The 13,571-nt window shown below is 37.4% G+C and overlaps 1 protein-coding gene across 3 annotated transcripts in view; it reads right to left on the reverse strand.

Annotated features, from left to right (window-relative positions):
- The window catches only part of NT5C2 (5'-nucleotidase, cytosolic II), a 106,772-nt gene that overhangs the window by 61,874 nt on the left and 31,327 nt on the right, over positions 1-13,571 (reverse strand). The window contains exon 1 of one of the 3 annotated variants that reach the window (XM_055080985.1): positions 8,045-8,168. The exons of the other annotated variants lie outside the window; for them this stretch is intronic. Within the exon in view, the coding sequence (XP_054936960.1) occupies positions 8,045-8,145 (101 nt within the window). The 5' untranslated portion in view covers positions 8,146-8,168. Of the gene's footprint in view, positions 1-8,044; positions 8,169-13,571 lie in introns of those variants that run through there. 3 annotated transcript variants of the gene reach the window in all.

Below are 13,571 nucleotides of genomic sequence, written 5' to 3' on the forward strand. Positions count from 1 at the left end.
AAATACCGTATGCTAACACATATATATGGAATCTAAAAAAAAAAAAATGGTTCTGAAGAACCTAGGGGCAGGACAGGAATAAAGACACAGATGTAGAGAATGGACTTGAGGATACGGGAAGGGGGAAGGGTAAGCTGGGAAGAAGTGAGAAAGTGGCAATGACATATATACACTACCAAATGTAAAATAGATAGCTAGGGGCTTCCCTGGTGACGCAGTGGTTAAGAATCTGCTTGCCAATGCAGGGGACACGGGTTCGAGCCCTGGTCCGGGAAGATCCCACATGATGTGGAGCAGCTAAGCCCATGCACCACAACTACTGAGCCTGTGCACCTAGAGCCTGTGCTCCCAACAAGAGAAGCCAACACAATGAGAAGCCTGCGCACTGCAACGAAGAGTAACCCCCGCTTGCGGCAACTAGAGAAAGCCCGCGCACAGCAATGAAGACCCAACGCAGCCAAAAATAAAAATAAATTAAATTAAAAAATTAAAAAAAAAAAAACAAAAAACAGATAGCTAGTGGGAAGCAGCTGCATAGCACAGAGAGATCAGCTCGGTGTGTTGTGACCACCTAGAGGGGTGGGATAGGGAGGGTGGGAGGGAGACGCAAGAGGGAGGGGATATGGATATACATGTATACGTATAGCTGATTCACTTTGTTATACAGCAGAAACTAACACAACAATGTAAAGCAATTATACTCCAATAAAGATGTTAAAAAAAATTGTGATGAACACATTCAGGTCAGACCCAACCAAAAAGAGAATTAGTGAACTGGAAGGTAGGTCAGGAAAAACCTTCCAGAATGTAACATGGAGAGAAAAAAGGATGGAAAATACGAAAGAAAGGATATGAGAAGAGAGGAACACAGTGCCAAAGTCTAACATATGCTTATTAGAGTTCAGAAGGAGAGGAGAAAGAGAATAAAGCAAGGACAACACATGAAAAGATAAGGGCTGAGAATTTATAAACCAATTAAACACAAGCACAGAATCAAAAACTCCAATGACTCCCAAGCATGATAAATAAAAAGAAATCCAAAGTTTATTACCTACCAATTTTGGGAGGAATATTAGTGAGAGTGACATTTCTGAGAGGCCTTTTGCATACTTTTAACTTTTGAGAGCGTGTTACTATTATATATAATAACATAGTTGACCCTTGAAAAAGGAGGGTGTTGGGGCACCAAACCCCACAGAGTCGAAAATCCACGTATAACTCTGCAGTCAGCCCTCTATTTCCTTGGTTCTGCAAACTAGGATTAGAAAGGGACCTCAAACTAGGGATAGAAAAGAACTTCCTCACATGGAAACAACCTAAATGCCCATCAACAGATGAATGGATAAAGAAGATGGAGTACGTATATACAATGGAATATTACTCAGCCATAAAAAGGTACGAAATTGGGTCATTTGTAGAGATGTGGATGGACCTAGAGACTGTCATGCAGAGTGAAGTAAGTCAGAAAGAGAAAAATATCATATATTAATGCATATATGTGGAATCTGAAAAAACTGGTATAGACGATCTTATTTACAAAGCAGAAACAGAGAACAAACATACGATACCAAGTGGGGAGAGGGGGTGGGATGAACTGGAGATTGGGATTGACATAAATACACTATTGATACTATGTATAAAATAGATAACTAATGAGAACCTACTGTATAGCACAGGGAACTCAGCACTCTGTGGTGACCTAAATGGGAAGGAAATCAAAAAAAAGGGGGGATATGTGTATATGTATGTATAGCTGACTCACTTTGCTGTACAGTAGAAACTAACACAACATCGTAAAGCAACTATACTACAATAAAAATTTTAAAAAGTAAAGAAAAGAACTTCTTCAACCTGATAAAGGGCAGCTATGAAAACCCTGCAGCTACCATCAAACTTAATCATTAAAGACTGCAACCTTGGGACTTCCCTGGTGGCACAGTGGTTAAGAATCCGCCTGCCAACGCAGGGGACACAGGTTCAATCCCTGGTTCGGGAAGATCCCACGTGTCGCGGAGCAACTAAGCCCATGCGCCTCAACTACTGAGCCTGTGCTCTAGAGCCCGTGAGCCACAACTACTGAGCCTGCGTGTTGCAACTACTGAAGCCTGCGCGCCTAGAGCCCGTGCACCACAACGAGAAGCCCGCACACCGCAACAAAGAGTAGCCCCTGCTCGCCGCAACTAGACAAAGGCCGCGCGCAGCAACAAAGACACAACGCAGCCAAAAAAAAAAAGACTGTAACCTTTCTTCCTAAGATGAGGTGAAAGAAAAGGATGTCCACTCTCATGAGTTTTATTTAGCACGGTACTGGACATTCTAGCCAAGGCAATCAGGCAAGAAAAGGGGCCTCCAAACTGGAAAAGAAGAAGTAAAACTATCCTTATTTGCAGATGACATGATCTTATATATAGAAATCCCTAAAGAACACATACATACACACACACACACACACACACACACACACACACACACACACACACAATTAGAGCTAACAAACAAATCTGGCAAAGTTGCAGGATGTAAGATCAATATGCAAAAACCAGTTGTATTTCCATAAACTAGCAATGTACAATCCAAAAATAAAATTAAGAAAACAATTCCATTTACTACAGTACCAGAAATCATAGACTAATTAGAAATGAACTTAACAAAAGTAGTGTTAAGACTTATACACTGATAACAACAAAAACTGCTGAAAGTGATTAAAGAAGGTCTAAACAAATGTAAAGACATCCCACGTACATCAATCGGAACACTTGATATTGTTGAGATGATGATACTCCTCAAACTGATATACAGAGTCAATGCACTCCCTATCGAAATCCCAGTTGGCTTTTTCACAGAAATTGACAAGCTGATCCTAAAATTCTTATGTATATAGAAGGTCCCCAGAATAGTCAAAACAATTTTGAAAAGGAAGGAGAAACTAACTGTAGGACTCACATCACAATTTCAAAACTTAATACAAAACTGTAGCAATTAAGACTGTGTAGTACTGACATGAGGACAGACAAATAGACCAATGGAATACAATGGGGAAGCCAGAAAGAAACCCATATATCTATGGCTAACTGATTTTTGACAAGAGTATCAAGATAATTTAATGTGGAAACAATACTCTTTTTCAGCAAACAGAGTTAAGATAACTGGATATTCACGTGCAAAAGAATGAATTTAAACCCCTATTTGCACCATATACAAAAATTAACTCAAAACGTATCCAAAACCTAAATATACAACATAAAACTGTAAAACTCTTAAAGGAAAATATAGGTGTAAATCTTTGTGACCGTAGGTTAAGCAATGATTTCTTAAACATGATGACAAAAGCACAAGCAACAAAAACCAGAGATAAATTGGACTTCATCAGTATTAAAAAACATTTGTCCTTCAAATGACATTACCAAGAAGGTGAAAAGACAACCCACAGAATGGGAGAAAATGTCTGAAAATCATATACCAGACAAAGGTTTAGTATCTAGAAAACATGAAGAACTTATACAACTCAATAATAAAAAAAAACTCAATTAAGAAATGGGAAAAGGATCTGAAGAGATATTTCTCAAAAGAAGATATACAAATGGCCAATAAGAGCATAAAAAGATGCTCAATATCATTAATCATAAGGGAAATGCACATCAAAATCACAATGAGATACCACCACACACACACTAGGATGGCTATAGTAATTTTAAAAAACCCACTAACAAGTGTTATTTTGAAGGGCGTAGAGAAATTGGAAGCCACAAACATTGCTGAAGGGAATGAAAAAGATGCATTTGCACTGGAAAACAATTTGATAATGCTTCAGTAAGTTAAAGTTACCATATGACCCAGCAAATTCTACTGCTAGATATATAATCCGCAACACTGAAAACATGTCCACACAAAATGTATACACAAATGTTTGAAGTAGCATTACTCATACCAGCCAAAATGTGGAAACAATCCAAATATTAAGCAACAGATGAAGAGATAAACAAAATGTGGTATATTAAGATAATGTAATATTATTCAGCCATTAAAGGAATTAAGTATTGGCTCATGCTACAATATGGATGAACCCTGAAAACATTAAGTGAAAGAGATAGAAAGAAAAAAAAGCCACATATTTTATGATTCAATTTATCTGAAATGTCCAGAAAAGGCAATTCCATAGAGACAGAAAGTAGATTAGTGGCTGTCAGGGATTGAGGAGAGAAGGGAATGGGGAGTAACTAATAATGAGTGTGGGGTTTCTTTTTGGAGTGATGAAAATGTTCTGGAATTAGATAGTGGTGATGGTTACATAATTCTCGATATACTAAAACCCACTGAATTGTATATTCAATAGTGTTCCTTTTTCCGAGTTATATTTCATTGTGTGGATGTACTGCATTTTATTTATGCATTCACCCACTAAAGGATATTTGGGTTGTCCCTTGTTTGAGGCAATTATAGACTGATATACTATAAACATTATTCATGTACAGTTTTTTGTGTGAGCATAAAGTTTTCCTTTATCTAGGGCAAGTATCTAGGAGTAAGATCTCTGGGTCACTGGCTAAGGGTCTCTAACTTTATAAGAAATTACCAAACTGTTGGGCAGAATAGCTGCCGCAATGTATCAGAGCTCCAATTGCTCCACATCCTTGACAGCACTTGGTATCGCCAGTATTTTTTATTTCAGCCACTGTAAGAGGCATATACAATGTGGTTTTAATTTGTATTCCCTAATGGCTAGTGATGTTACAAATATGCGTGTATGCCATCCATATATCCTCTGTAGTGACATGTCAGTCTTTTGCCCATTTCTTCATTGGGTTATTTTCATATTATTGAATTTTAAAAGTTCTTCATTTATTCTGAATACAAGTTCTTTATCAGATATGTGATTTACAAATATTTTCTCAGTCTGTAGCTAAAAACTGAAAAAAGCCCAAAGGTCCATTAACAGAAAATGAATAAACAAACTGTGGTATAATGATACAATGGAATGCCAGACAGTAATAAAAAGAACAAATTACTGATATACACAAAAACATGGATGAATCTCTCAGACATTACACTGAATAAAAGAAGCCATATCCAAAAGAATCCTTGAGGGAGTTCCCTGGTGGCCGAGTGGTTAGGATTAGGGGCTGTCACTGCCATGGCCCAGGTTCAATCCCTGGTCAGGGAACTGAGATCCCTCAGGCTGCGTGGCACAGCAAAGCCACACACACACACACACACACACACACACACACACACACACACGAATCCTTGAAGGAGAAATACACTATCTAAATATGATTAACATTTCCTCAGCCTGAGTTTCTTACTGCAGGATTTCATTAAATCAAAGATCTGCTATCATTTATTCTTTCTCTTCCTTGATGCCGCCACCACCACTTCCTGTTTTATTTTACTCTTAGGTATACTGCTTTGGGAAGAAGCATAGAGGGAACGGTGGCAGAGACACAAACTGAGCATGTTTCAGGATCCAGTATCTTCTTTTGAACAATAAAGTTTAGAGAATTTGTATTCCATAAAGTAGTATCACTGCTCATTATAAAGCGTACTTGTATCTAGAACAGACAATACCTATGATGTAAGAAAAGGTATGTCACTGAGAGAATTTTTTAAATTCAACTTTTTATGTTGAGATAATTGTAGATTCACATGCAGTAGTAAGAAATAATACAGAGAGATTCCCTACACTCTTCGCCCAGTTTCCCCCCAGTGGGAACATCTTGCATAAACATAGTACAATATCACAATATCACAACCAGGAAACTGACATTGACACAATCCACCAACCAGATTTCACCAGTTTTACATGCACTCATCTGTGTGTGTGTGTGTAGACTCATGTAATCACCACTCGAATCAAGATACAAAACAGTTCCATCAGAAGGATTCCTTGTACAACTTTTTATAGCTACAGCCACCTCCCACCACCCAAGCCAATCCCTAACCCCTGGCAACCACTACTCTTTTCCCAATCTCCATAATTTTATCATTTCAGGAATGTTATAGACATGGAATCATACAGTAAGTAACCTTTTGAGATTTGCTTTATTAACTCAGCATAGTTTACTTGAGCTGTATTAAAGTTGTGTGTATCAATAGTTAATTCGTTTTTATTGCTGAAGAGTATTCCATCGATCAAATGTTTTGGGTCAAAATAAATAAAAATTTAAAATCTTACCAATTCCTGAATCCCCATTTGTCATTCCTTAGGAATATGTAACTCTAACCAAAGCATTAGAATGATATACTAACAAAAATATTTAGTACAGTTCTGATACTCTATCTCACTCTTCTTTTTTTTTTTTTAACATTCTTTTTTTAAAAAATTTATTTAATTAATTAATTTATTTTTGGCTGCGTTTGGTCTTCATTGCTGCGCACGGGCTTTCTCTAGTTGTGGCGAGTGGGGTCTACTCTTTGCTGTGGTGCGGGGGCTTCTCATTACTGTGGCTTCTCTTGTTGCGGAGCACGGGCTCTTGGCATGTGGGCTTCAGTAGTTGTGGCACGCGGGCTCTAGAGCGCAGGCTCAGCAGCTGTGGCACATGGGCTCAGCTGCTCCGCAGCCTGTGGGATCTTCCCAGACCAAGGCTCAAACCCGTGTCCCCTGCATTGGCAGGTGGATTCTTAACCACTGCACCACCAGGGAAGCCCCTCACTCTTCTTATTCTGACAAGATGTACGTACATTATTTAAGGATGGTTCCTTGGCATTCCTGAGGACCTATATTTCCATGTGATTTTCAATTTATAATATGGCTACTGAAATGTTAACAATTTATCCATTTGAATATTTCAAACCATACTAAAATGGCAGATTAATTCGGCTTGACTGATGACACAACTAAAAAGCTGAATGGGGGCTTTCCTGGTGGCGCAGTGGTTGAGAGTCTGCCTGCCGATGCAGGGGACGCGGGTTCGTGCCCCGGTCCGGGAAGATCCCACATCCGGGAACCCGTGAGCATGGCAGCTGAGCCTGTGTGTCCGGAGCCTGTGCTCCGCAGCGGGAGAGGCCACAACGGTGAGAGGCCCGCGTACCACAAAAAAAAAAAAAAAAAAAAAGCTGAATGACATTATGTGATATCCATAAGTGGTTGACAAAAAAATTAAAATTTATCAACCTATAGTCTTTGCATAAAACCTGATACCTACTTTTAATTTGAGGTTAAAAAAAACCATAAACATTTCTACTTCTACTAGTGTGCCAAGCTATAGGTACTAAAAAATAATTTTATATATGTATGCAAATTCCTTAAACACATATAATAAACTTTTTTTTGTTGGGGGGGAGTACACGGGCCTCTCACTGCTGTGGCCTCTCCCGTTGCGGAGCACAGGCTCTGAATGCGCAGACTCAGCGGCCATGGCTCACGGGCCCAGCCGCTCCGTGGCATGTGGGATCCTCCCAGACGGGGGCACGAACCCGTGTCCTCTGCATCGGCAGGCGGACTCTCAACCACTGCGCCACCAGGGAAGCCCAATAAACTTATTTTGATTGGAGAATTATTATTCAACACATTTAAATAAATACTGGTATGAAGGCCAAAATTTCAATAAAAAAATAATTTCAGATAAATATATAAAGAACTTTAAAGACAAAGTAACTGCAGTGTCTTTCAAAATAAGGCAAGAGAGGGTGGGATGATTTGGGAGATTGGGATTGACATGTATACACTACTATGTATAAAATAGATAACTAATGAGAACCTACTGTATAGCACAGGGAACTCTGTGGTGACCTAAATGCGAAGGAAATCCGAAAAAGAGGCGATATACGTATACATATAGCTGATGCACTTTGTTGCTGTACAGTAGAAACTAACACAACATTGTAAAGCAACTATACTCCAATAAAAATTAATTAAAAAAAAAAATTAGGCAAAAGACTGGATAACCAAAATTTAACAAGCCCAATTACTTACCAAATTTCAGTTCAACATGATAAAAACCACTGATAAATTCATAAGCTGTGTTCATAAAGAAAGAGCAAATTCACTTACAAAAATTCTTTCGTATTGTAATCATCGAAACTTTAAAAGAATAAAACCAAATACCTGACTTCAGCATCCTGGACACTGTCAACAGGGAGAGCAGATGAAAATTCTAATTGTTCCATTCCTGGATATGGTAGATACAAACTGTGATCTGTACTCATCACTATCAGATTTTAAACAGGATACTATTTAAGAGGTAAGTGTCTAACCTGCCTCCTTCAAACGACAGTAACATATGAGCAGCTCAGCCTGTCTCTGACCATACACCAAAACATATTCCAAAGAAGGGTTTGGCCTGATGATTAGCTCCAGCCTAGAAGACTCAACAACCATAATAAGGAAATGGAAGAAGAACAAGTCATACATTCTGAAGGCCAGTTTCTTAATAGTGACAAATCACCATTATTTCCATATTGAAACTTAGAAAACCAAAATTAAGCAAGAAAAAAAGCTAGAAGTTAGATATTTATTTACTTAATTAAAAATATTTAGCTTCTTCTAAAAGGGAATTCTAAAGCATCACATACAATGTACAGTTATGATAAATGATCATTATAGCCTGCCTAATTTAACCGATAATAAATTACCAACCCCAATAAATGTCTTTAGTAAAAAGCCCTGAAATAGAACATTCTACAAATTGACTTAACTAGAAAACTAAAAAAAATTTCATTTAAATGCTTTCTATTTAAAAATTTTAATTAACAAAAGCAAATACTTGCAAGAGTTCAAGAACCTAATTTTTTATATTAAAAGGAAATTCTGCAATACGCTACATCATGGATGAACCTTGAAAACATCATGCTAAGTGAAACAAGCCAGTCACAAAAAGACCAATACTGTATGAGTCCATTTATATGAGGTACTTAGGGTGGCCAAAATCATCAAGACAGAAAGATAATGGTGATTAGTTGCCAAGGGCTGGGGTGAGGGGAGAGTGGAAAGTTATTGCTCAGTAGGTGTAAGGTTTCAATTATACAAAATGAAAAGAGTTGTGGGGATGGACAGTGGTGATAACTACATAACAATGTGAATGTATTTAATACCACTGAACTGTATACTTAAAAACAGTTAAGATGGCAAATTTTATGGTATGTGTACTTTATCAAAATTCTATTTTAGTAAAAAATAGGGGGAAAATAGGGGAAAAAATAGAAAAAAAAGGGGGGGAGTTTTAAATGACTTAAGAATTCAAACCCTTCAAGATGCTTTTTCTATTCTTTCTATTATTTCAGATTGCACTCTACTATATGAAGAATGTAGGGTACAGAGCCTGTCCAGAATCTTCCAGGAAGTATCATTCAAAATGAGTCAGAAGTGCTCTCAGGCTGTGAAATATTAAATACAATAGAACACTTGATGTTTTCCTAGATGATCTCTCTTCATTGCATAATTCTAGCCCTTGTTTCCACTGATAAATATGTTAAATCACAACCAAATGTATACTTCATGAATATAAAGACCGAGCAAATAACTGAACAGTATAAAACACCTCTATATTTTATCTCTTCCAAATGCATATGTTATGTGTTTTATTTATACATACACACATAAACACTCTGTTTTACACTTTAATTCCGATGCACATCTAGCAACACGTCTCACACACTGCAGAGGATCATTGGTACCCACTGACTGATTCTGAGTCTTCATATCTTAATGGGAACCTGAAATGTTTTTACTCTTTCAGGGTTTAAGAAAAAACAGCAGCCTAAAATCTAGAAATGCTACATAGTCAGCAGATGTTTCTGCTTAATAGAGTTAAATCAATTTGTTATGGAATACTTTGTTTCCTTCATATAAACACATTCACCAGAGAACTGCCATGAAGGTGAAATCACAACCTACTGGGCCAGTGACTGGGAGTTTATTCAGTAAATGCTCAGCTTGTTTTCACTTGTGGATCAGTTGACTAAAGACTCTTATATGCAGTGTGTATCATAAGCTCCGAAGTAAGCAATTATTAATTAGCAATTATTAAGTTCAAAGCAACAAACATTTATTGAGCATAGAATTTTTTTTTTTTTTTTTTTTGCAGTACACGGGCCTCTCACTGTTGTGGCCTCTCCCCGTTGCGGAGCACAGGCTCCGGACGCGCAGGCTCAGCGGCCATGGCTCACGGGCCCAGCCACTCCGCGGCATGTGGGATCTTCCCGGACTGGGGCACGAACCCGCGTCCCCTGCATTGGCAGGCGGACTCTCAACCACTGCGCCACCAGGGAAGCCCGAGCATAGAATTTTTAAAGCTAGAAGAAGCCTTAAAGATCTTCCTCTTTAATCTCATCATGTTATAGGTAAAGAAACCACCACCCAGAGAGGTTAACTGGTCTCCCCAGGATCGCAACAAAACCTGAACCCAGCTCTTCCAACTCTGACTCCAATTGTTTACTTCTTGTCTATTGCTTAGAAAAAATTTCAGAGACAGCATTATAAACTTATATTTTGTCATCTTCACTATGTTTCTAGGTCCAATGTACCATAAATATACAATGTATCTGATTCCTAGACATTTACCTTTTTAAAGTAGATCACTTGTGTACATTTCTTTTTGATCTTGATTATTAAAATTATGTACAAATATTCAATATAAAGGTTTTGGTTCCTTGAAGTATACTAGTAAATATGGTTTATTTTTCTTTCTGGTAGATTTGTACCACTAAGTGATCAAAATAGAAAACTTATGGGGGCCTAAGACAAGGTAAATGGGTATTGCCTACAGTGGGATGGACTGGAGATTCCACCTTGCCAAGACAGAGATTTCTTGTCAGCTCCTGTGCTTAATTTAGGTCATACTGAGCTCAGGACTATGTGAAATATAAATATGCAGTAAATGAAACTGACAAGAAAGGACAGTTTATACTGCATGAAATTGTTGTTCAACAAATACTGGATGGTAAGAGAACATAAAACCCCTTTGACCAAACCGAACCAAGAATGTAGAAGTAATGGGTGTTCCCAATGAACATAACAAGCAAACAGAAAAAGCAGAATAAAAGATTTGGAATTAGTAAAGGGAGTACCCATGTTTTAAACTCAGAGCACAAAAATTAGCACATTTTGTGAGGTTCAGAATTCATCCTTTGCATCCTTCTAAGAATGTGACACCAGCTGGCAAGCAGGTGTGTTTTTCACCTAAAAGTGATAAAAGGTTGTGTATATCATAAATTAAATGATTTGAATACAAACCTTTTTGCTTTTGGAAGTCAGTTTTTAATTTTTCATCTTGAACTCTCTCTTGATTTAGGTTTCTAAAATTTTATTCTTTAGTACAAGTAGTATTTACAACATTTGTTCTTACATTAACTTTCTTCTTAATGTAAACATTAATGAATTGGAAAAAATGCTACCTAGTGACCTACCATCAGGGAAATATCACCAACCTACTTTAAAATCCAACTACTGATGCAATAATTAACTTTCAAAATATTCAATATCAAGTAACTATTTTCTTCAAAATATTAATGCTTACTGAAACACTAAAATGTTACCTAATTCTGACCTAGCTTTCCTACACAGAGAAGAATGGAATCGGAATTATTTTTTTGTCTGCTTACAAGAACTTATCTGTATAAACAAGTTTAACCATCCCAGAACAGATGAGTAATTATGAGTTGTTGTAGACTTCCTGGAGTTCCAATGCAACGTTTTTGCACTACCAGTACACCAGCATTTCCACTTTTCCTGACTTTCCCAGGACAGACGCAGAGACAGTTCTACTAGGGCCCAGATCTTTCTATCCTACAAGTATAAACTTCTAATTTCTGTTGAAAACCAAATGATTCCTAACTGCAGTATCTACTTCCAAGTACCTCAGCCACTTAAGATTCAGGAAGCCATTAAGATTTAGAAGCAGCCATTTAACTGAATCTATTAAAACTGGCAAATGAATTGAAAATATTTACTTTTTAAACTTTTAAAGGAAAAATGATTTAGAGAAAATATTAAAGTATTAAATCAATATAAGAAAACACTAATACCCAGAATTCTCCACATTCAATCTAATACAATAATCAATAGGCACAATTCTAAAACTATTTAAAAACTATAATCAGTTTGTGGCAAATGGCAATTAAAAACTGCATTATTGAGAGGGCAGACAGCAGAAGCAAGAAGAACTACAATGCTTCAGCCTGTGGAACAAACACCACATTCACAGAAAGAAAGACAAGATGAAAAGGCAGAGGGCTACATACCAGATGAAGGAACAAGATAAAACCCAAGAAAAACAACCAATCCTGCAGCCTGTGGAACAAAAACCACATTCATAGAAAGATAGACAAGATGAAAAAGCAGAGGGCTATGTATCACATGAAGGAACAAGATAAAACCCAAGAAAAACAACAAAATGAAGTGGAGATAGGCAACCTTCCAGAAAAAGAATTCAGAATAATGATAGTGAAGATGATCCAGGACCTCAGATAAAGAATGGAGGCAAAGATCGAGAAGATGCAAGAAATGTTTAACAAAGACCTAGAAGAATTAAAGAACAAACAGAAATGAAAGATACAATAACTGAAATGAAAAATATACTAGAAGGAATCAACAGCAGAATAACTGAAGCAGAAGAACGGATAAGTGACTTAGAAGACAAAATGGTGGAATTCACTGCTGCGGAACAGAATAAAGAAAAAAGAATGAAAAGAAATGAAGACAGCCTAAGAGACCCCTGGGACAACATTAAATGCAACAACATTTGCATTACAGGGGTCCCAGGGGGAGAAGAGAGAGAGAAAGGACCAGAGAAAACATTTGAAGAGATTATAGTTGAAAACTTCCCTAACATGAAAAAAGGAAATAGCCACCGAAGTCCAGGAAGTGCAGAGAGTCCCATACAGGATAACCCAAGGAGAAACATGCTGAGACACAGAGTAATCAAATTGGAAAAAATTAAAGACAAAGAAAAATTATTGAAAGCAACAAGGGAAAAACCACAAATAACATACAAGGGAACTCCCATAAGGTTAACAGCTGACTTCTCAGCAGAAACTCTACAAGCCGGAGGGAGTGGCATGACATATTTAACGTCATGAAAGGGAAGAAGCTACAACCAAGATGACTCTACCCGGCATGATCTCATTCAGATTCGATGGAGAAATCAAAAGCTTTACAGACAAGCAAAAGCTAAAAGAATTCAGCACCACCAAACCAGCTCTACAACAAATGCTAAAGGAACTTCTCTAAGTGCAAAACACCAGAGAAGAAAAGGACCTACAAAAACAAACCCAAAACAATTAAGAAAATGTTAACAGGAACATACATATCGATAATTACCTTAAATGTGAATGGATTAAATGCTCCAACCAAAAGACACAGGCTCGCTAAATGGATACAAAAACAAGACCCATACACATGCTGTCTACAAGAGACCCACTTCAGACCTAGGGACACATACAGACTGAAAGTGAGGGGATGGAAAAAGATATACCATGCAAATGGAAATCAAAAGAAAGCTGCAGTAGCAATACTCATATCAGATAAAATAGACTTTAAAATAACGTTACAAGAGACAAGGAAGGACACTACATAATGATCAAGGGATCAATCCAAGAAGAAGATATAACAATTATAAATATATATGCACCCAACA

This window comes from Physeter macrocephalus, chromosome 20 (genome assembly GCF_002837175.3).
Source record: "Physeter macrocephalus isolate SW-GA chromosome 20, ASM283717v5, whole genome shotgun sequence".
NCBI lineage: Eukaryota > Metazoa > Chordata > Mammalia > Artiodactyla > Physeteridae > Physeter > Physeter macrocephalus.